This window comes from Engystomops pustulosus, chromosome 3 (assembly GCF_040894005.1).
Source record: "Engystomops pustulosus chromosome 3, aEngPut4.maternal, whole genome shotgun sequence".
NCBI classification, from domain to species: Eukaryota; Metazoa; Chordata; class Amphibia; order Anura; family Leptodactylidae; genus Engystomops; species Engystomops pustulosus.
The window spans coordinates 125,911,770-125,936,310 of record NC_092413.1 but is presented as its reverse complement, the minus strand read 5'-3'; the positions used below and the strand labels follow the sequence as shown (position 1 = coordinate 125,936,310).

Below are 24,541 nucleotides of genomic sequence, written 5' to 3'. Positions count from 1 at the left end.
AAAATTAATTTAAATCAAACCCTTGAGAATAAGTTAAGAATGGAAAAATTATGCCCAAAAGATAACTAAAGAGCACAGCAATAGTCAGCTTTTTTCCTACTTTAGTGCCATTAAAGGTCAGGTTCACACATAGTGGCATATGACATTAGATAGATCCCCATCACATACAGCTTCAGAAAACACGGCAGACCACTCTAGACCCTTCAGCCAATCATACACCACTTAGATTAAGGTCAGTGCTACATTATACTTTTATCTCAATGCCTTGCAACAAAGCAATGACTTCTTGCAGAAGCTTTTTGTGTCTTGCTATGGCTTTTGCTTCTACTAATGTTTATAGGAGCTGAAAACTCCCAGCATGTAATGTTTATTATGATGAAGACATTACTAAGAATCTGCTATTTATTGTGTACATATTCAAATATTAAAAAAATGATTTTAGATTCTATATGCAAATGTTCTTTTATGTAACTGCAGGGAAGTCACTGACGTTTTTGCAGAGATAAAAGATAATGCAGGTGTTATGATCTTACTAAGAAGTATGTTACAGGTAGTGAATAAGGACACGCTGAAAGCAAAGTATTAATCACTAGAAGAAGCGCCTAAATTACCGGCTCGTCGACAAAACCGTCCTTAAAGGAAAAGAAACATAGTTAACACTGAAGCTATGAAAGGAAGCAAACACAATGAATTCATAGGGCATTTCCAGTGGGCTTTAAAGGGAACCTGTCACCAGGGACCTCATTTTTCACTAAAGACATATTGTAAAAGCCCATGACACCTGCAGTGCAAATCTGCCTTTTCTACGAATTTGCATTACTTTATAATTGTGTGTTATAACTTACTCTTGCATCCTGACAAAATCCTGGGGTAGTCACAGGGGCTGGACTTTGGTTATCATGCACTTCAAAAAACAACATGTGACTTCTCTGTGCTGCAGGCTGTCTCCATGTTTGTGCTCCTGTACAGCTTGTCCCTCCCCCACTGATGTCAGGCTGACCAGGCTGTGACCTCTGAGAAGAAGCAGGAGGAGGAGCTAGACAGGAGCACAAAGGTGGGGGCCAAGCTCTGAGGAGTGGGTAACTCAGACAAGCCACATGTTGTTTTTTGAAATGCATCCAAACCAAAAAGTCCAGCCCCTGTGACTACCCCAGGATTTTGTCAGGATGCCAGGTAAGTTATAACACACAATTATATTGTAATGCAAATGCTTAGAAAAGGCAGAAAGGCAGATTTGCACTGCTGGTGTGAAGGGCTTCTGCAACCGGCCTTTAGTGAAAATGAGGTCCCTGGTGACAGGTTCCCTTTAAATACCTGCTCTGTGAAAACACATTGCATTTCTGCAATACTTTTCATTCATCCCATTTAGGCTACAATGACCTCCACTGAGTGTATATGTCAGAAAGACCTAACTTCCGGCGTCTTTCCCAAAGTAAATTATATATACTGGTCAGGCAGAGGCAAAAAGGATTCCTCTGCCCGCTAGTATATGTCTATGGGTACCCTCAGTGAACACGCTGGGAACGTTCATGGCACATATGCTGAACAAATTAAAAAAACAAGTGAGATGTGAATAAATGCTAAACGTGATAGCAGAGGTCGCATTAACGCGACACCACGCGTCATAGACGCGTGATGAGGCGCCATTACCCCCCAAAATAATTGCCATGCGTAAAGATACGCTTGGCAATTATTCCATGTAGCGCGCATGCTGAGCGGCCCAGCGCACGCTGCAAAGGAGGGGAAAGTCAGTAGCGCGATCACAGCGCGCGCCGGGCCGCTCAGCAGGATGCGGAGATGTGTGGCATTTGTGAGCGCCGACCCCGGGGGAGACATGTGGGCCGCAATGCTGCTGCTCCAGCTATCAATGCCCGCAGCAGCGGCCAGCGGTTATGTGATCCCGGCGGGACCTGAGAGAAGTGCCGGGTGAGTGTGAGCTGCGGCCGGGGGTACACTGCACTCTGTGTATGCGCTGGGTGAGTGTGTGCTGCGTGTGTGGTGATTGTGCGCCGTGCACGAGTGTGTGCGCGGGTGCTTGTGAGTGTGCCGTGCGCTGTGCGCAGACAGATGATATATATTTTTTTTTATAAATGGCGTCTATTAACATTATATACGGCTATTATATATTATTTAGTTATATGTATTAGCGAAATTTTCATACTCCTCCTCGACTAAAAATACTCCTCAAAAATAGTAAGATGTTAGTGGGACCTCTGCGTGATAGATCTATTTAGACATATCCACCCTGCAATAACAACCCTTTTCGGGTGTAGAAACTTCACCAACAGTTCTTCCATTTGTGAACACACTGCAAAGCACAGCCGCCAAACATTTTTAGGCACCGATAACTAACAACTGCAATGCATCATCGAAGTCAATTAGCAAGGTAACAGGTGGGTACACAAATGGCAGGGATTATCTCATCGAAAACATAAAAATTAAGTTTCATCAGAATGGAAGCTCACCTGGGTAAGATCAGGGATGTCACCTTTATCGATACCAACCTGCTGTAAATCAAAGTAGATATATAAGTGCAACATTCTGTAAAGAACACATTTAGGAATCGTATACAGTGGGGGAAAACGTATTTGGTCTCCCACATAGTTCTTCGTATTTAGTTCTCCCATGTAAAAAGAGGAGAGAGGCCTATAATTCACATCATAGGTCGATCTCAACTATGAGAGGCAAAATGTGAAAACGAATTCTTTAAAAATCAGACAGACAATGTGATTTTATGGATTTATTTTCCAATTATGGTGTAAATAAGTATTTGGTCAATAACAAGCAAGATTTCTGGCTCTCACAAACCTGTAATTTTGAACTTATCAGTATAAGAGACACCTGTCCACAACAGTAACACTCCAAACTCTACTATGGTGAAGACCAAAGAGCCATCATAGGACACCAGAAACAAAATTGTAGGCCTCCACCAGGCCGGGAACACTGAATCTGCAATGGGAAAGCAGCTTACTGTGAAGAAATCAACTGTGAGAGCAATAGTTAGAAAAGGGAGGATATATAAGAACACTGATAATCTCCCTCGATCAGGGGCTCAAAGCAAGATCTCACTCCATGGGGTCAAAATGATCACAACAATGGTGAGCAAAAATCCCCAAAACACACATGAGGACCTAGTGAATGACCTGCAGAAAGCTTGGCCAACATTACAAAGGCTACGGTCAATAACACACTATTCCAGGGATCCTGCAGTGCCAGACGTGTCCGCCTGCTTAAGCCAGTATATATCCGGGCCCGTCTGAAAAGCATTTGGATGTTCCAGAAGAGTATTGGGAGAATGTCATATGGTCAGATGAAACCAAAGTAGAGCTGTTTGGTAAAAAACACAACTTGTCATGTTTGGAGGAGAGTGAATGCGAGTTGCATCCAAAGGACACCTTACCCTACTGTGAAGTATGGGGGAGGGGGGACAACAGCATGACGAGGGGCTGTTTCTCTGAAAGAGGGACCAGGAAGACTTATCTGTGTAAATGAAAGCAACAGTTTGTGCCAACTTTGTGAAGATTTAAATAAAATGTATGACCTCTGTCATTGTCAACAAATGATAGAACAAAATATTGAGATGAACTTTAGTTATTGACCAAATACTTATTTTTCACAAAAATTTGCAAATACATTAAAAAAAAAAAATCAGGCAATGCGATTTTAGGTATTTCTTTTCACATTTTGTCTCTCATAGCTGGGATCTACCTATCCTGTCAATTAAGCTCTCTCATTATTTTAACTTGCATAATTGGTGTCTGACTAAATCCTTTTTATCCCCACTGTATCCATCCATAAGTATCTATAGGTTAGCAAACCCATGTATGTATGTAACATGTGAGTTTACCTCTGCAACTTTCATGAACTCTGAAACTCGCGTCATTCTGGTCAGGAACCGTTTATAAATTTCTAGAGCATCCTTGCATTGACCCTTCTTCATTTCAAAGAATTTCTCTGACATATCATAAAAAAAAAAAAAAATTCAAGTCTGATGGTTTGCAATTGATATCTGGCTTATAAAAGAAAAATATCTATCGTAAATTTGTAAATCAGACTGTGTGTATAGCTGCTGCCATTAGGAGGCTGGCACAAAGCCAAAAGTTTAGACCCGCCCTACAGATACTTTTACTGTGCCCATGTGAAGGTACCACAGAAGAAGCCTGGGAAAAAGAGTGATTCTGTGCACTACGAGGTCTATTGGGTGCTTTTGACCACGGGTGGAAAGCCCAAAGGTAGTCCCATTTTAAATTAAAGCGAGTTTCCAGGAATCTGGAAAACACCAAGCACCTGGTCAGATGTTAGGGGGACACAGGACTTGTGTCAAACAATGCCTGACCTCCTCAGACTATAGGATGTCAATTCATGTGTTGTCCCCTTGTCCGTTGGTTAAAGCAAGTCCCAAGACCGCCCCCCCCCCCCCCATCACATACACAACATAAAATATGGAGAACATGGAGTTCTTCCTCCTACGAACACTTGGATAATCAAGAATGAAAGTATATTTCAATTATTTTTAATAATTGCAGAAGCTATACCCACAGTCTCCATGTTCCCCAAATACACACGTTAGAAATAGATTTTGGATGGCAGAAAAGGCCAACTAAGACAATTCTTATTAACATTTAAATTTTTTGATGGCATGAATGCATGTGACAGATGCTCACCAATGACAGATACCTGGCAGGTCAGATTTTGTTGTTGGGTGCTGTAATTAAAAGCTGTTCATGACAGTTCTTCACATGAATGGAACGCCACTAATGATTATTGGAATTGTCACAGGGGACAATAAAATAAACAGCTGCTCGCAATTCCTTAAGGAAGCAGCTATATAGGATACTAGTGCCTCCTGTCTTCTCTGATCTGACTCCATCTCTTTCCTTGCATCCGGTTATTTTTCTCATGATTGCTTAATACCAAGTCACATGAGCATCTAGAGGATTGTACCACATCTGTCAGCTAGGGGAACTTCAGCAACTAGAAGGCTGAACTGTCTTCTACATCATAAATGTGTGATAGAAGGGTGTATAGCATCCTATGATAGGAGTATATGCTACCATCTGTGGAGAGTCCATGATTATTACATTATCCAGAAAACACAACAAGGAAACAAAAAGGCATGGTGATTCACAGGGGGGAACCAGGAGATCAACTCAAGACGATCTAGAAAGGATTTTCAGATAGAAACGAGTAAGGAAACTTGCCTCATTTAAAAAATCAACGTTCCTTGTCTAATTAGCATATAGGATGTCCTCGGCCTCAGCCACATCCTCCCTTTGCCCAACCCTCACTGCACAGGAAACCTCGCACCCGCACAGTGAGCCTTACACCCTGTCAGAGAGCTACATGATGGCTCACAGCTCATTGCGCCCCATCCCTATGCAGTCTAACTAGGCAGAGCAGAGGTAAGCAACCTTTAAGTTGGCAATACAACTTACATAGCTGTCAACTAAATGTCCGATTCCCCACACATGATATATAGGGCTGGGGTAAAATCAGAACTTCACTTAAAGAACATCTACCACCAGGATGAAGGATTGTAAGCCAAGCACACTGACATACTGGTGTGTGCCCCTCTGGCAGGAACATCTCTTCCTTTAGCTTCTTAGGACCTTGTTTTTACGGAAAAATAGTTTTATAAATTATGCAAATGAAGCTGAGGGACCCCAGGCTCTATAGATGTCAATGGAGCCTGGAGCCCCTCAGAGTGGAATATGTTAAATGGTGCACACACCGTCATGTTTTACAATCATTCATCCTGATGGTAGATGTCCTTTAAGATGCTCAGTTGGTCCAATCAAAAATAGTGGGTTTGTGATGAATTTTCCCAGGTTCATGATATTTTCTCTTTAACTCCTGATCAATAGAAGATCGCTGGTATTCAGTGCTGGAATCACTAAGAATGAACCTGAAAGTACACGTGTTTTCAGCAAAGTGGCTGGACCCGAAACTACAGCAGAACTCCTTCTAGAGCGAGTAGAATCTGAGCTGCAGTGGGGTATGGCTGTTCCTTTCGCTCTGTTCGTTTGTTATTCCTGCACAGGAGCTGATGGTTGGGTTCCCAAGTGTTGGGCCCCAGTATAATACGATCATGATGAGTTCTATCAAGTATCCACAGGGAGATTATGTGCTGAACCAGTAAAAAAAATCTAACATATGAATTAAGAGCATGAAAAAGCCATACCAGTTATAGGTCCTATGCAATGGATCCCATGATGCCAGTGTAAATGCCTTACAATAACTGCTGTGGTAATGAAATCTATCTACACCATTATAAGCATTTGAATGTGCCATTTTTTTACAGGATATACAGGAGTAAAATGTAATTTTTGCATATACTCACCCAATAAATTAATTATTCCGTCATTATAACAGGCAAACAACTTGATAAGATCTTTAAAAAGAAGCATAAAAGCAGCATTTATGACCCCGTTCGTCAATTCATTAGGGTGAACCTACAAGTAAAGGAAGCAGTCACAAGATTACTAAATGGATTGTGGATGATTGTGCAGATCACTAGGGTTTAGAGATTAACTCTAAAAGTTTTTATTCAAGTGTTGCGAAGATCCTCATTAAAAATGCCAAACAAAAAGGTTTCCTGGGCCCCTGTGTTAATTTATATAATGCATTATGTAAATAATACAAGCAGTCCTGGGCTTACATACAAGATATGTTCTTTAAGGTTTGTTCTTAAATTGAATTTGTATTCAAGTCAGAACTGTATATTTTGCAAAGGGACAAAGACCGCACACTAACATCACCAGACTTAGGGACGCAGAAGGAACAATACATGAAGACCCCAGAGGAATACTGTCAATCTTTCACAACTTTTATACCAAACTATATGAAGACGCTACTCCATTTGACAGCGCCAGGGCGGGGGCATATTTGTCTCAGATATCACTACCCACGGTATCTGACACAGATATGTCTCTACTAAATAAAGAAATAACTCCAGAGGAGGTAAAGGGGGCAGTTAATGATTTGGGAAATGGGAAAGCAGCGGGGCCAGACGGATTCCCGGCGGAATTTTACAAAGAGATTAAGGACCAAGCCGCACTCATACTAGCAAGCTACTTCACCAAAATTATAGAGGGAGCCCCAATCCCCTCATCGGCAAACACGGCTTATATTAAAGTATTACCCAAGGAAGGTACGGACCCACTACTACCCAGTTCGTACCGACCCATATCGCTAATCAATCAGGACTTAAAACTAGCGGCCAAAATAATAGCTAACCGACTAGCAGAACTACTTCCCAAACTAATACACCCTTCCCAAGTTGGATTTGTGAAGGGGAGAGCGGCCGTCACGAACATCTGGCGGGTACTGGCAGTACTGGACAGCGTGCCACATCAGCCACCGTCAGCGGGGAAAAGAGCATTACTGGCTCTAGACGCAGAAAAAGCGTTTGATAGGATCCGCTGGCGGTGGCAGGACTTGACAAGTACGGCTTTACAGGCCACTTCCGAACTTTTGTCTCAGGTTTATACACCAACCCTAGAGCGGCGATACTACTGGCAGGCTGTAAATCGAGAGTAATAAACCTGAGTAGAGGGACGAGGCAGGGATGCCCCCTGTCACCCCTACTTTTTGACCTGGCACTTGAGCCGCTAGCAAAGGCCCTTCGCTCACCGATCATTAACGAGGGAATCAAAGTGGGCAACACTTGTGTAAAATCCGCTTTATTCGCGGATGACATACTGATCTTCCTAACAGACCCGGTGCATACAGTGCCACGGATACTGGCACACATCAAAGACATTGGAGAAATAGCAGGGTTTAAGATAAATTTGGCCAAAAGTGACCTTTTACCGCTAGACCCACTTTTATTTACGGAACACGCCATAAAAGCGCTAGGAATAGGCCTTGCCACAAAGAGCATAAAATACTTAGGAATCCATATAGGAAAAACGTCCTCCTCCCTATATACCCTGAATTATCCGCCACTGTTCCAGAAAATAAAAGCAGAGCTTTTGCGCTGGGAATCTCTTCCACTAAACATTTCAGGAAGGGTACAACTCATAAAAATGATTAGTTTTGCGCGTTTACTTTATCCCCTACAAACCTTGCCTCTGCTGCTAAAAACAACAGACATAAGAGATCTGAACAAAGCGTTCACACGATTTATATGGCAGGGCAAGAAGCAAAGGATATCATTAAAACGCCTGACCTATACTAAACCATCGGGAGGGTTGAACTTCCCAGATATAAGACGCTATAATCATGCTTCTATACTACGACACCTAATTGACTGGGTGCATGGCACCAACAAAGTTTCAAACATACAACTGGAACAGGGACTTCTTCAGGGGTGTGGTTTGGTAGCAGCCTTGCACCTACCTTACGCTAAACTGCCAAGAATGGCAAAACAGTCGACATTATTAAGGGACACCATAGCAACATGGAAGGTGTTGCGGAAACAATTTGGGATGCCGTATCAGATGTCCAAACATCTAACGTTATGGGACAACCCGGAGTTCCCGGCGGGAGGGACTAGTAGACTATATGGACCGTGGAAAGCAAACTGAATAAATCGGATGCGACAGTTGATACATGATACAGAACCAAGACTTAAGACACTGACGGAACTGACAACAGAATATGCCTTGCCAGACAGACAAGACTTTCCCTACATTCAGATGGTGACGTTTTGCAACTCAAAAACACAAAATTTGTCAGGTGAAATGACCACAAACAAATTTGACGAATTGCTGGGGGAAGTGGGATGGAGAAGGTCCATATCGATATTATATTCCATACTAGGGCGGAAAGGAGAACCAGTGGAACAACCGCTTAACTTCCCATACTGAGAAAAAAGGTTACGGGCCAACCAAGTCTCCACACGTATCTTGCAGGGGTGGGCTGGGGTGCGTAGGCACATTCTAAGTGAGCGTTGGCGTGAGACCTATTACAAACTTATGCATGCCGCCATCTATGCATTCAACATCCCAGCAACGGAGTTGCGACCGGACAGGATAACTAAATGCCCTAAATGCAAGGAGCCAACTTGCAACCCTACTGGACCGAAATCCGAGACCAAATTGCTAGAGCCTACTCAGTGACACTCCCCATCACAGCTCTAGGATTACTATTTCACTCCACAAAACCTGAAGGGGCAGAGGAGGAGGCAGGGGATCCCCTACCGCCAATCATACATATTACGCTGTTGGTGGCCAAGAGATGTCTACTAAATCATTGGTTGGAACAAACATTACCCACATGGGCAGAAGTGCTAGCACAGATAAAGACATACCTTGAAGTAGACAGGCTAGAAACAGAGAGACTGTGTAATAAACGCACAAAATAGTTCTTCCGCAAATGGAGGAAATTTATCACCACCTACCTCACGACAGAGGAGATCAGGCGTCTTATGGCAAAGCTATGTCGTACAACTTGGTACCACACCGAGAACTTGAAAGGGACCCTAGGCCGTTTACAGATAGACACAACTAATTTCTAGTGTCACGAAGGGGAAAGGGGTTCCCTACGTGAAAACACCTATCCTGCCCTTAGAAAAACGAGGTTATTTTATGCCACACACTGGATCACTATGTCTCCCACGGTATAAATAGTTATACTACTTATGTATTTCCTACTATGTCTGATTTTAATCGTTCAAGGGAAACGCTGTTGTGCAATGAACAAGACAGACGAATAGCCGTAAGGGCGCTAGTTGCGCCTTGTTTATGTTACAAAGTTGAGATCTAACTGTGAATAAGAACAATGGTCAAAAAACATAAGAATTCAATGCTTTGTATTAATACTGACACTACTGTAACCGCGACAATATGTATGCATGTATATTCTTTACGGTAGACCAAATAAAGCTTAAAAAAAAAAAACAAAAAAAAAAACAAAAAAAAAAAAACTGTATATTTTATAATTGTAACTCCATAAAAAAAAAATTTCCCTGTTATGAAGGGAATTTCTAAATTTGGTTGTCATAGGAATAAGGATTATCATTAAAACTTCATTACAGACCTCTTACAGCTGATCATTGCAGCCTGGAGCTAAAGTAAAGCCTCCAGAGAGCTCCACCAGAGGTCACAAGCAGAGAGGTCCGTCTGTAACTAGGGGTCATTTGTAACCTGGGTGTCCTTCAAGGGGTTTTTTCACAAAACAAGCTAGGCCCTATTCACAGAATAGGGCCTAACTTGCTGATTTGTGGGGGGTCTCAGTGATACTAATATGATACAGTAAGCTAATATGATTAATAAGACTTGAGGAGATGGTGCACAAGCCACTGTGTAACATTGTCCTAATGTAAATATTTTCATATTGTATTGCACATTAAATACATTGTTGCTACTGAAAATCTCAGCCGTTTGTCCTTGAAACCTGACTTGAGTACTTTACATGTGGCTTGCAGCCATTGATTTTCATGTCTGCAATATATATTATGTTAAGCTTGTGTTGCTAGGAGCTCAGGAGGGAAGCATAGTTTATAAACTGCACTGGTTTATGCCATTTAAGCTGAAATGCTGACTCATAATCCCATCAAGTGCCTTTACAATAAATTCAAGGCACCAAATTTTCCAAGAATCCACTTATGTTACTATAGGCTGTAATGTGTAAAATCAAGGTGTATAGTAATTTTTTTTTCCCTACAGTGCGGCACAGATATGAGGCCTCCTTTATTTGGCCAGCATTCTTCATAGTTATGGGATTACCTATAATCTTCATAAAGACCATTTTAATTGCCATTTAAATGCATCCTAGCAAATCTTTGACTTTAGAAGTTAGGCAGGTCGCCCACGAGTGAATTCAGTCTGAGCAACTTGCGTTGTGCGCTCGAGGGATTTCCCAGGCCGCACTGATACTCAGACGTTTAGGTCTGGTAAACCCTTCTAGTGCATGGAGAGTGTTTCTCAGACTGAACTCGCTCATGGGCAACTGGCCTAAGTAATGCAGTACAGGCAGTCCCCGGGTTACATACAAGATAGGGTCCAGAGGTTTGTTCTTAAGTTGAATTTGTATGCAAGTCGAAACTGTATATTTTATAATTGAAATTCTAGACAACATTTTTTCTTTTGCCCCAGTGACAATCGGAGTTTCAAAATTTTCGATGTAATTGGACCAAGAATTATCAATAAAGCTTCATTACAGACACCTTACAGCTGATCATTGTAGTCTGAGACTGTACTAAAGCATCCAAAGAGCTTCACCAGAAGTCACAGTGGGCAGAGGGGTCCGTCTGTAACTAGGGGTCATCTGTAAGTCGGGTGTCCTCAAGTAGGGTGACCGCCTGTAAATGAGCTCCCTATCACATATTTAGGCTGCATGCACATGAACCAGTCAGGTGAACCACACCAATTGGGTGTGAAACACTCATAGGCCCACAGTTATTAAAGAGTTTGCACCAGTTTTCTGTCGGACTCTGTAATAGAAAGAATGTGAAAACTGCTAACATATGTAATTATAAAGTGTCTGTGTCAGTTTTGTGTTGCAGCTGCACTACAAGACAGAATGAGCACCTAAAAGGGTGTGTTAGTGCTTAGTCGGACCAGGCGCCACAATTCTGCAGCATGGACAAATCCATGAATCTGACGCACCCTGAACACTCCACAGGCAAGCTGTTAGGCATGGTTTTTGATAAATGGTGGCCAAAGTCTCAGTAACCCATGAAAAAATGTTCTAACTAGGACATGATCTTCTATTTAACGGATCAGTCAAATGGTCCTCTAAAATAACGGCCATGAGCACTGATCCATTAAAAATTTTTGGATTTAGTGCTGCCATGTGCCGTCCATTCAAAAAAAATGTATGACACACAAAGATTGTCACTGCTGTGTGTCGCTGGCCAAAGGGTTTATATTTCTATAGTGACTTTAGTCTAATGTCTGACACTTTCTACAACAAATATACACTCACCGGCCACTTTATTAGGTACACCTGTCCAACTGCTCATTAACACTTAATTTCTAATCAGCCAATCACATGGCGGCAACTCAGTGCATTTAGGCATGTAGACATGGTCAAGACAATCTCCTGCAGTTCAAACCGAGCATCAGTATGGGGAAGAAAGGTGATTTGAGTGCCTTTGAACGTGGCATGGTTGTTGGTGCCAGAAGGGCTAGTCTGAGTATTTCAGAAACTGCTGATCTACTGGGATTTTCACGCACAACCATCTTTAGGGTTTACAGAGAATGGTCCGAAAAAGAAAAAACATCCAGTGAGCGGCAGTTCTGTGGGGGGAAATGCCTGGTTGATGCCAGAGGTCAGAGGAGAATGGGCAGACTGGTTCGAGCTGATAGAAAGGCAACAGTGACTCAAATCGCCACCCATTACAACCAAGGTAGGCAGAAGAGCATCTCTGAACGCACAGTACGTCGAACTTTGAGGCAGATGGGCTACAGCAGCAGAAGACCACACCGGGTGCCACTCCTTTCAGCTAAGAACAGGAAACTGAGGCTACAATTTGCACAAGCTCATCGAAATTGGAGAGTAGAAGATTGGAAAAACGTTGCCTGGTCTGATGAGTCTCGATTTCTGCTGCGACATTCGGATAGTAGGGTCAGAATTTGGCGTCAACAACATGAAAGCATGGATACATCCTGCCTTGTATCAACGGTTCAGGCTGGTGGTGGTGGTGTCATGGTGTGGGGAATATTTTCTTGGCACACTTTGGGCCCCTTGGTACCAATTGAGCATCATTGCAGTGCCACAGCCTACCTGAGTATTGTTGCTGACCATGTCCATCCCTTTATGACCGCAATGTACCCAACATCTGATGGCTACTTTCAGCAGGATATTGTGCCATGTCATAAAGCTGGAATCATCTCAGACTGGTTTCTTGAACATGACAATGAGGTCACTGTACTCAAATGGCCTCCACAGTCACCAGATCTCAATCCAATAGAGCATCTTTGGGATGTGGTGGAACGGGAGATTCGCATCATGGATGTGCAGCTGACAAATCTGCGGCAACTGTGTGATGCCATCATGTCAATATGGACCAAAATCTCTGAGGAATGCTTCCAGCACCTTGTTGAATCTATGCCACGAAGAATTGAAGCAGTTCTGAAGGCAAAAGGGGGTCCAACCCGTTACTAGCATGGTATACCTAATAAAGTGGCAGGTGAGTGTATTTTGATAGCAACAAGCATACACACGGCAGTGCACATCCATCGACTTTGGGTTGTTTTATTTGTCTTCTTTCTTTGCACCGCTACGGGTCCTATAATGTTTGATTATAGCAGGTCTGCACCACTCACTGTAGCACTGTGTCATTGTTACAATTACAGTTACATAATTGCCTAATTATACTTCACACTTTAATATATCAAGTCTTATTGCATTTACCAAGTGTACAGGAGCATTAATGCTAAATATTGTACCATCATCCATCCAGTCACGAAAGTGAATAGTTGGGTAGTAGTCGGTCAAAGGGTAAACTTACATCAAACTCAAGTAGAGCATCAATTTGTCCCTGCAGTATTGGCATGCCCTTAAGTAATTTTTCTGGTACCATTGTTCGCATCACTCCTTCAGCACTAAAAAAAAAAAAAAAAAAAAAAGTTTACATATTCGATCAAAATGATAAACTATGTTTACTCAGCAGTATATACAACTCCAAAGCTCTCACTACTCTCACATTGTCTGACTGTTAGGAAATTGCTTTAAATGATTTGCATGTTATAAAAGGGTTTTTCCAGAAATGACCATATATACTTGAGTATAAGCCTAGTTTTTCAGCACAAAATTTGTTCTCAAAAACCCTAACTCAAAACTCACCTTTCCGACGTCACCCGTAGGTCCTATGCTTGTTTTGATGCTCTGGATCCCCCCGCGATGCCGGCAGCTCACAAACAATGAAGTCGGCAAGCAGCTGACGTAATTCTGTGTGCCGGGCGCGCGCGAAGACCCTAAGAGGTGCGGAAGAATCCGAAGAGCACTGAAGGACCCGAGGCAGCATCGGAGACAGGCTGGGCAGGCTGGATACTACAGGGGGCTGCCACGCTAGTCACTACAGGGTCTGGCCGGCTATATACTGCAGGGGCTGGGCAGGCTATATACTACAGGGGTCTTGCTGGCTATATACTGGGAGGCTGTGACCAATGCATTTCCCACCCTCAGCTTATACTCGAGTCAATAGGTTTTCCCAGTTTTTTGTGTTGAAATTAGGGGTCTCTGCTTATATTCGGGTCAGCTTATACTCCAGTATATACGGTACATTAAAGGGAGCCTTTGAGAAGCGATTTGGTTATTAACCATTAGCATACTGCTGTAAGGCTTGTAAATACCATTCTTTATATGTGCCTAGAATCAAAAGCAGAAATAAAAACACATCTCACTTATATTGTGTATAGTGTGGCAATAGTGATTAGTAATGAATTTTATTACAGCCTTGGTTGTAGTCATGGACACCCTTTCTAGATTAAATTAAGAGATTATTAGCTCTACAAACAGTATTCTGGCTGTTTGAGAACCTTTATTCTTCCGATACGTTCCCTTCATTTACATATTGGGTGATAATTGCTTGATCGCTGTGAGCATCACCCGCATTCCTCCTCATTGCAGGACCACAATGGGGAGACCCATTACATAGTGGATAGAGACGACACGGTACAAGGTTTGCTATTTTTTTCACCCCATCAGTCCTACTTGTGGCTAGCCAACGAAAGCATTTACTGAAAGAAGACTTTCTAAGAATGCTGCAGTTTACAATGTATGATATGTGCAGCTCTACAGCTTCACTCTAATTGCTCTTTATGTACAATACTCTTATTATTTCATATTACAAAACTATTTTAAAAATTTCAAGAACAAGATCCATCTTTTTTGCAGCACATACTGTATATTAGATACAAATGCACATTCATACCCTTTCTTCACTCTGGCGAAGTCAAATGCCATTTGTCTGTAGGAGAATGCCTTCTCATTGAGATATCTACTGTAGCGCCTAATGAATGTTGACATATCATAACCTGAAGGAAGAAAGTAATAAAAATATTTACAGCATAGTCCTCTTGGTAGAAAAATAATGTCTTTAAAAGGATGAAGGATTGCAAATCAAGCACACTTACATACTGGTGTGTGCCCCCTATGATTCCATTCACTCTTCTTTTAACTTCTAATGCCCTTTTATTTTTACAAAAAAGTTGAAAGAATTATGCAAATGAGCCATAGGGACTCCAGGTTCAATTAACAGCTATGAAGACCAGGGCCCCTCAGTCTCATTTGCATAATTTGAAAGTTTTTAGTTTTTTGTTGTTTTTTTTTTTTAAATAAAAATAAGGCCATAAGGTGCTGAAAGAATGATGTGAATCCTCCCAGAGGGAACACACAAGCATGTAAATGTACTTAGTTTACAATCCTTGAAACTGGCAGTAGGTTTCCTTTAAAAGTTTTTTTTTTTGTTTAGGACGTTAAAAGGCTTAGTATTCAAACTGAGATTTACCAAATGTTTGAAGAAATTCCAGAATACAGGCAGTCCCCTAGTTAAGGACACCCGACTTACAGACAACCCATAGTTACAGACGGACCCCTCTGCCCACTGTGACCTCTGGTGAAGCTCTCTGGATGCTTTACTATAGCCCCAGGCTGTAATGATCAGCTGTAAGGTGTCTGTAATGAAGCTTTATTGATAATTCTTGGTCCTATTACAGCAAAAAAATTTGAAACTCCAATTGTCACTGGGGCAAAAAAAAAAAATTGTCGGGAACTACAATGATAAAATATACAGTTTCGACTTACATACAAATTCAACTTAAGAACAAACCTACAGTCCCTATCTTGTATGTAACCCGGGGACTGCCTGTATATTTTTTAGGCACAAATATGTTGGCTTATAAAATAGAAACCCCCTTAACAACTCCCATTTTTGGAACTGCTTGTATGAAGCTTGTTCACCCTTTCAAGCTTCACACTGATTAAAAAATGGAGACAAAATTGTGAATGTCAATTGTTTTTTAATACATTCATTTATCTTAACATTTACAACTTCCTAAAGAGTAAAAGTACAAAATTAATCTCAAAATTGTGAAGTATTAACCGTTTTACAGGCACATGGCAGTGTGAAGAATAGCAGGAGGGCAGATGGCAGAAGTGACCAAACTATGGAAGCTTGTCTCTGATTCTATTACAGTCTATAAGAGAGTCTATAACGGTGCATTCTCCCTAATAAATGCTAAACCTGCGATGTACTCCAATACTGTCTCATGCCTCTTATACTTCCCAATCCATGGATCTGCCAATTTTGCCCTAAGAGAAAATGTGATGTCAGGATTTTGCATTGATATGCTCTGGATGTGAAACATTTTTCAGTATACCCCCTCATGAACGATTGTCATTGGTGCCTGAATGTCCAGGTAACTTGATATGATAGTTTTATTGATTACATTTTTTTTTTTTTTTTTTAATAAAATTTGCCAATAATGGACTACAAATGTGGAAAAATAAGCTTTTTGTAAATTTTTCCAATTCAATTTTTTTATTAAACAAGTAGATGATTTTACCAAACTACAGAATTATTCCCAGGTTGAGCTACAAATGCAGAGGGTGCATATACTTCTGCAAAGCGAAAGTCTCCTGCAGCTGCTTCTACATTTTGCCTGCAGCTGACAGGCTGGAGGGGGACACATTTTAAATGCCTACATCTCCTGGACCCTTTCAAGTAGATGCTGGTGTCAATTCTGGTGTGATTTTTCACTCCCCACCTTTAAATATTTATAACTTTTTTATTTTTCCATGTAAAGAGCTATGTATGGGCTTGTTTTCTGTGTAACAAATTGCACTTCAAAGTGACTGTATTTAATATTCTATGCCGTATACTGGGAAGTGGGAAAAAAATTCTGAATGTAGAAAAAAAATGATAAAACACATTTGCGCCATTTCTTGTAGGCTTGGATTTTACGGCTTTCAATGTGCGCCCCAAATGACTGGTCTACTTCATTCATTGGGTTAATCACAGGTATACAAAATTTGTATAAGTTTTATGATGTTTTCATACATTTGCAAAAATGTAAAAAAAAAAGTGTCATTTTTTGTGACTTTTAAAGAGATTTTCAATGCTTCTATTTCTAGGACTGTATGGCCTTTTGTTCACTTTTTATGGAATTTCTTATACGTTTCAAAATGGCAAAAAAATGCCATTTGCGACGTTGGGCGCTATTTTTCGTTAAGGGGTTAAACACAGTGAAAAAACATTATTATGTTTTGATAGATCTGGCATTTTCGGATGTGGCGATATCTAACGTAATGTATAATGTATATAGCTGTATGACCTCGTGAATGTGTTGATGTAGAAATATAAGGCTGGTGGGGGAATAAAAATCCTTTCATTTGGGAATTTGCTATCGCCGAATTCTCAGATACATCACAATTGTTGGACTTTTCATTGTGACCATTCTAAGAGCCAGAGGCACGTTCTTGTACTCGGCGACTTCTTAGTGATCAGCCTCTGTCAGTAGAATTATGAAGCTGCTCAATATCTATTACAAAAAAAAACACCATAGACACACATGCATGGGTGTTCAGCTAGTAATTTAAACTTTTTAAAGCATTTTATTGCATCTTTTCTTAATGCCAAGAGAGATCAATTTGTCTGAAGAAAACCCATCCGGTTACAAGGCACAAGGCTTGTCTTATAGGAATCTAACCACAACGTCTTTGTGCAGGTTCTATATCATTTCCTCTGGTTTTCCGGATCCCAGACAGACGGGGTTCAAGAATGGCAGCATGATAAAAGTTAAAGCAGCCACACAAATAAAACATGCCACCTTAGTACTGCATATGGTTCATACCTCTCCTCTAAGCTCAAAAAAAAAAAAAAAAAAATTACAAATGTATAATACAGCTGTAGGGGGCAGACAGAGTTGCTATTTGCCCAGGGAGTGCCTAGTATACTTTCTACAACAGAGTAAGGGAAAGGCGAGGTTGTGGGTTGGCCAAAAACAGGTAGTAGATTCATATTGTATGGCAGTTGTTGTACCCACCAGTTCTTAAAGGATTTAAACTCATTAAAGGGATATTCCCATCGGGGCATTTACATTTAATTTAATTCATTTGCCATATGCAAACTATGGGGGTCATTTACTAAGGGCCCGATTCGCGTTTTCCCGACGTGTTACCCGAATATTTCCGATTTGCGCCGATTGTACCTGAATTGCCCCGGGATTTTGGCGCACGCGATCGGATTGTGGTGCATCGGCACTGGCATGCACGCAACGGAAATTGGGGGGGGGGGGGCCTGGTCAAACAAAAACCCGATGTATTCAGAAAAACCGCCGCATTTAAAAACCGAAAATGTGTCGCTTGGGAAGCGCTTACCTTCACCTGGTCCAGCTCGGTGTATTCCGGCGCGTTCAGATGATTTTTCAGCGCAGCAGCGCCACCTGGTGGACGGCGGAGGAACTACCTTCATAAATCCCGTCCGGACCGGAATCCTGTTCAGAGAACGCGCCGCTGGATAGCGAATGGGCCCGGGTAAGTAAATCTGCCCCATTATCTTCACACAGGAAAATTTTTTTTAATAACATCCAATTGAAGATAATTTCTCATAAATGTAGTCATGTTGTCCCTTAGAAACGAGATAGCTTCCTTGGTTACGACCACCTCACATTCTGGCAGCGGTGGCCAGACATGCGCTATAGAGTCCTGCCTGACTGCCTGGCTTCAGCAATCATTACCACAGGACGGCTGTAGTATATAAAGTAACTCCCGGACATTTCATATACAAAAACCTTTTGTTTCTTTGTGCAATTCCTCCAGCAGAGGTGGCCATAACCAAGGACAGTCTGGTTTCAAAGGGACCATATGACTACATTTATGAGAAATTATCTTCACACAGGAACATTTTTTAAATAACATATAATTGAAGAAATGTTTATATATGGCAGATTAATGAAACAATGTGAATGCCGAGACGATAATACCCTTTAACATGTGTATATTTGATGTCAGTTATCTTGTGAGTGGTATATATGATGTATACCAGAGGCATTGTGTGGTTAGTTGAGTTCTAAGGAGTATATATTATTTAGAAACAAAGTGTGGTTATCCCTTTGACAATATACCATAGATAACTGTGGTATTTTAGGTTCACGGCCCAGGAAAAGTCAGGATGAAGTTCTAGACCTTTTAGAGCAAAATTGGCACTTGTAAGTTGTCACTTTTGCCTGCATCTGGTCAATACTGTAGTCACTGCCTATACATGATGAGATTTGTCTTAAAGACTAGAAAGTAAGTGTCAATCATAGAATGTTAATAAGCAAAGTTTGCCTTTCTGAACACAAACCACTGGCGATGTGTGATGTTGTTTCACTGTCAATTTCTTGTCAGTATTTTTTTTAAATAAGGTGTGGGTGCTTTTCAATGGTATGCCTTGTAAATGTTATTGGATATGAAGCAGGTAAGGATTATTTTCTCAAATAATGTGGTAGCTTAAAAGAAAGAGTCGACTTCATAGATACATTTACTAATACAAAACAGGAAAAGCAGGGGATACTTTCCCATAAAATACAGGTTTATATTTGGTGGTCCCCAGCTTCCTTCAAATATTTGTGACAAACGCGGCAATGGAATAGAATCCTTGAAAAAGAAGTCACATATAAAGTATGCCAAGAGGTCACGGCTAACATTCTTTGTTATGTGCATGCTAAAGTTATCTACATTCCTAATTGTCTACAACTAAACATTATGAGAGACTTAGAGCATTGTCTACTAGGCCCAGAGTTCCCTAGGAACAACCTGCTGTGAAAATTCCTTAAGAATATTTATATTTCCTGTTAAAATGTATGAATGTATATGAGGCCAGGAAGCCGTTGGCCATGTATTGGTTAAAACCCACCGCACCCGCGGTAGAAATGTGTATTAATAAAATGAATAATTTCATTCGCTTAGAAAAATCTGTTGTTTATTGCAAGAGAAAGGCAAGTGCTAAGTTCGAAAGAATTTGGGGTCCTTGGCTGGACTTCCCTCAGTTCACATTCGCTCCAATCCTTAATTGCTGAATATGTAATATATTGCTGTAAGTCTATTTATGTACTATTACCGAGGATGTATTGTCAAATGTCAAAAGTATGAATGAACAATATAGTACACCCTGAAGGACTGAAGATTGCATACCCCAAATACACAATCATTTACATAACATGGGGTTTTCAAAACAAACAAGGAAAAATAAGAACCTCACCATGTGATCCACTCTTGTCCAGAAAGTTGCTAAGATTAAATAGTGTGTTTCGAGAGGCCAAATACTGGATGAATCTCTACAATTAAATTAAAAAAAATTTAATTAAACCCATGTTAAAAGTATTGACACCAAACCGTTACCCATGTGAAAGTTTTTTCTTTGTGTACTACTTCTAGCATTATTTTAGAAAAAATTTCTCCCACATAATAAAAAAGCGGAAAATCACCATACAATCTGTACAATAAAATAAAATGAACTCGCTGACTATCATTAAAAAAATATATTAAAAACAACAGATTAAAAAGCAATTAAAAAAAGGTGATCAAAATGACCCACACCACAATAATTCCAATAAAAAGTACAACTGCATTCTGCAAAATATAACACAATAAACACAGTTTTTAATGGTTATGTGTGACTGCAGTATATTGGGGGAGTGGTGGAAAAGATGCTTCCTTAGACTAGGGACACAATGGTTGTAATGATTTCCTGTCAGAGCAGAGTAGATAGGGAACAAATCTATATGGGGCTGCAATGCACAGCAGAAATCAGCCGTTTTTAGTTTTTTCAGAGGGATATGTGCAATGAACTTTTAGCAGCAGAGATGCAAATCCCAATGAATTATTTACTGGCAACTAAAATATTGCTAATATTATATTAAGTAGTAACCTACAAATTCTGCCCATATAAAACACCCAAGACCAGTTTGTTAATCCTTATTCTTTACAATATGGAGTTGCTTTTTGGTTAGGGGAAAGAAGAAAAAAAAAAAAAAAAAGTAAAAAAAAAATTAAAAAGTAAAAAAAAAAAAACTCACTCACCAGCTTTCGACCCAGAACCATCCTTCCTGCTTAAAACACAACGCTATTTTCTGGAAAACAAAAAAACCTAAACCCAAAAGAACCCAGACCCGACAAAGGGGTAGAGGAAAGTACCCTTTACCCACTCATAAAAATGTTGTCACCATTGTATTGAAAACTCGTAGGCCCCCATAGACATCTATAGCACCTGGTCACGGTGCGGTGAGCACATGCTGTAACGTGACCGAGGTCATATTACAGCGCCAGACGCTCGGCCTTCAACGGAGAGGGGAGAGGCGATGAGAGCTCACCCTTCCTCTCTCCTGCAACCAGCTGTGGGCTTGCCTGGTTTACATTGATATGTGGGGCCCTACCAGCCAGAAGACACACAATAATCTATGCAGCGTGTATGCAGCTTCATGCCCGATATAGAAGATTATAGCATTCTTACCTCATTGCCATGGACCATTAGATGATGAGTTGTGACTAAGGCTTTAAACACAACCACCCAGCTGCTATTTGTGGCACGCTCAAACAACGTGTCTGCCATCTGTGGAATATTCACATTCGTCTCATTTGTAGCTTGTATCAAATCTGAAAAGCAAGACCAAAGGAGCATTAAATACTATCATGTTGAAATTTTCTATTAAATTTTCGCCTTTATAAAAGTAACAGTCATACTCTGGACAACAGTGAAGACATTATATACACAGATGGTCCCCAACTTAAGAACACCTGACTTACAGACAACCCTTAGTTACAAATGGACCTTTGGATGTCTGTAATTTACTGTACTTTATCCCCAGCAATCAACAGTGAACCGTTGTAACAGTTATCAAAAGATGCCTGCAATTAAAAGTGAACCTGTCAGCAGAAATTGACATAATGAACCTCTACCAGTATGTTTCCAAGCAGCTGAGCTCCCAGATCGTGTTTCTCTCGTGGCGCAAGGTGGTGTCATCATTCAGAAAATCCACTTTAAAGTGAGGCTGGGATTTTAACACTGAAGTCAAGCTCTCTCTTCCTCCGAAAGCCCCCTTCACTGTAATTGGAGGAGGAAGCAGTCAGAGATCCCCACCTTGACTTCAGTGTTAAACTCTCCACCTCCTTTACTTTATACAAACAATTTACATCTCATTTCAAAGTTGATCATCTAGATCAGTGATGGCGAACCTTTAAGTGACTGAGTGCCCAAACTATAACCAAAATCCACTTATTTACCATAAAGTGCCAACATTGCATTTTAAGCTACCTGCTTATTGCTACCTGCTCTTCAACATCTATCAATTGTATCGGCCTCTTGAGGCCTCCAAAACAGTTGAAAGAAGGACACATTCAGACTATCATTGTAGCTTCTCACCACAGTCTCTCTGTACAGTAAGAATGTGGGGTCCAGTAGGATACTGCAGTTCTATCAACACTTTCTCACTTTTACCTCAGTTCCAAACAGCCGAATGTTTTAAAATAGCGCTGATTGCAGCAACTCTTAAATTGCCTGGGTCTGCAGGAAGATTTGGTGAATTTGGTCCTGTTTAGTGAGCTCTGTCTTGGGGTCAATGGCCTGAGTGCCCACAGAAAGGGCTCTGAGTGCCACCTCTGGCACCCATGCCATAGGTTCGCCACCACTGATCTAGATGATGCCATTATACTGGGCCATGAAAGAGTAACACCTTCTAGTTTTTGTTTGTTTCTGTTTGACAACATAGTGGTAGTGGTTTATGTGGTCAAGTGCTGATGAAAGGTTCCCTTTAAGCTTTATTGGCAATCCTGGTTCCTATGACAACCCAACATTTTTAAAATCCAATTGCCACAGAGACCAAACAAAATTTTGTTACAATTATAAAATATAAAGTTCTGACTTGCATACAAATTTAACTCAACAACAAACCTACAAAACCAATATTGTGGGTGGATGTCACAGGGGACAGTTTATCAGACAATGGTATCCTAAGAATCCAATATAACAATACATCTCTACAAGATCTACGAGTCACAAAAGGAAAACCTAACTTAAATACAATACATATGGAGTCATTGAAGGACAAAGCAACAAGGTACATGTACATTTCATGTTCAAAAAAAGAAAATTGCAGATGAAGCATTTTGCTGCAGGACCCCGGGAAACGGGAGAACAGCCGAGAAGTCCTTACTCCTCTACTGCCGCTCTACTCTGTGTCCCCAGTAGCTACAAGTAATTATCAGCTGTACTGTACTGCTCCAGGGTCCTGAGGCTGCCGCAGCGGCGGACACAGAGCAGAGAGGCAGCTGCAGTGTGGTGCAGGGAGGAGAAGAGGATCCTGGAAAGGAGAAGATTCAGTTATTTTGTCTACTCTAAGGGTCTTCAATATCAGTTGATTTATGCTCTCTGGATCTTCGGGGTCTTCAGTATTGTAGGCTTGCGCTGGGACTCTCCAATGGATCCACAAGGAAAGGTAGCTGAACTGTATAAAGCAGGAAAGGGACACACAAGGAATGGATAATGCCAGTCAGTAGTGTCCAAGCTGTGATTACCAAATGGAAAATCAGGGGCTCTGTAAAAACTAAACTACGGTTAAGTAGACCAACAAAGGTTTCAGCCACAACTGGCAGAGAAATTGTTTGGGATGTAAAGAAAAGCCCACAAATAGCACCTTCATCTATTGCATAGGATGCTTCCACAATATCAGAGAATGTGCAAGAACAGGAACCCAGAGGAGTTATATCAAGGTTAACATTGGTTAAATCTTTCCTTAATCCCTCTATATATCTCTGATCAAGAGAACGGCTTAGGGCTCTCAGCAATGTCTCGTCAAGTAGACTGGGAATCCATTACTCAGCCTCCAATTACTACATAATACACAATCCATTTACACAGCGTAAGCAATTCCCTAGCGTGGGCACCAGCGTCCTGCCAGGCACAGTCTCCTGGTGACTCATTACATGCTGCACATCCTACACAGCAACTACTGATAGGAGCCCGCAGGGTTAAAAGGCTTCACCAAATCTTTATATTCTTTGAAAGTATTTTCATCTACAAAGATAAACTCTCACAATCTGCTCAGCAAAAAACTCACATTTATTAAAAGGTATAATGGAGTTGGGAGAGACAGCCTTTGGAGGAGCAATCATTCAGCTGCTGGTCTAATGTGTATGGGTTCTATGGGTTCCTTCATATCAGGTTTATACCGTCAGTCTGTCAGACCATACAAATACAAAATAACTACAAACAACGGTGAGAAAACAGAAAAACAAAAAAAACAAAATGACACTATACTAAAGTGCTTGTTACTTCACAGAAAAGGTGTGTGCACCAAAATGATTTGAATAAGACATGCTTTTGACGCATTTTTTCTAGTGTAAACCACGTAACTCAAAGAGCCTAGTACTACTAATCTTCTACTGCACATGATTTATATACGAGTGTTATGCTGGATGATCCATCTGTTGTAGTACAAGTCTGTCTAGTCCTACTTTGCATCTCCTATTTGGCAGATTTTACATCAGAAAACTGGGACAATTTTGTTGGGTTAGCATTAGTTTTGGAACAAAACCACACCCTATTTTCATAGTCTAAAGTAGTCATGGCGAACCTTTTAGCAACCGAGTGCCCAAACTGAAACCCCACTTA

General features: G+C 41.0%; 1 protein-coding gene across 2 annotated transcripts in view; it reads right to left on the bottom strand.

The window, feature by feature from the left end:
- Positions 1 to 24,541, bottom strand: part of SNAP91 (synaptosome associated protein 91) — an 87,648-nt gene that overhangs the window by 30,461 nt on the left and 32,646 nt on the right. The window contains exons 3-10 of one of the 2 annotated variants that reach the window (XM_072142030.1): positions 21,386 to 21,528; positions 20,135 to 20,210; positions 14,825 to 14,927; positions 13,400 to 13,493; positions 6,341 to 6,452; positions 3,848 to 3,954; positions 2,466 to 2,507; positions 612 to 632 (exon numbers count right to left, since the gene is read on the bottom strand). In XM_072142030.1, coding sequence (XP_071998131.1) covers positions 612 to 632; positions 2,466 to 2,507; positions 3,848 to 3,954; positions 6,341 to 6,452; positions 13,400 to 13,493; positions 14,825 to 14,927; positions 20,135 to 20,210; positions 21,386 to 21,528 — 698 coding nt within the window. The remainder of the gene's footprint in view (positions 1 to 611; positions 633 to 2,465; positions 2,508 to 3,847; positions 3,955 to 6,340; positions 6,453 to 13,399; positions 13,494 to 14,824; positions 14,928 to 20,134; positions 20,211 to 21,385; positions 21,529 to 24,541) is intronic. The other variant, XM_072142029.1, reaches the window with a different exon arrangement.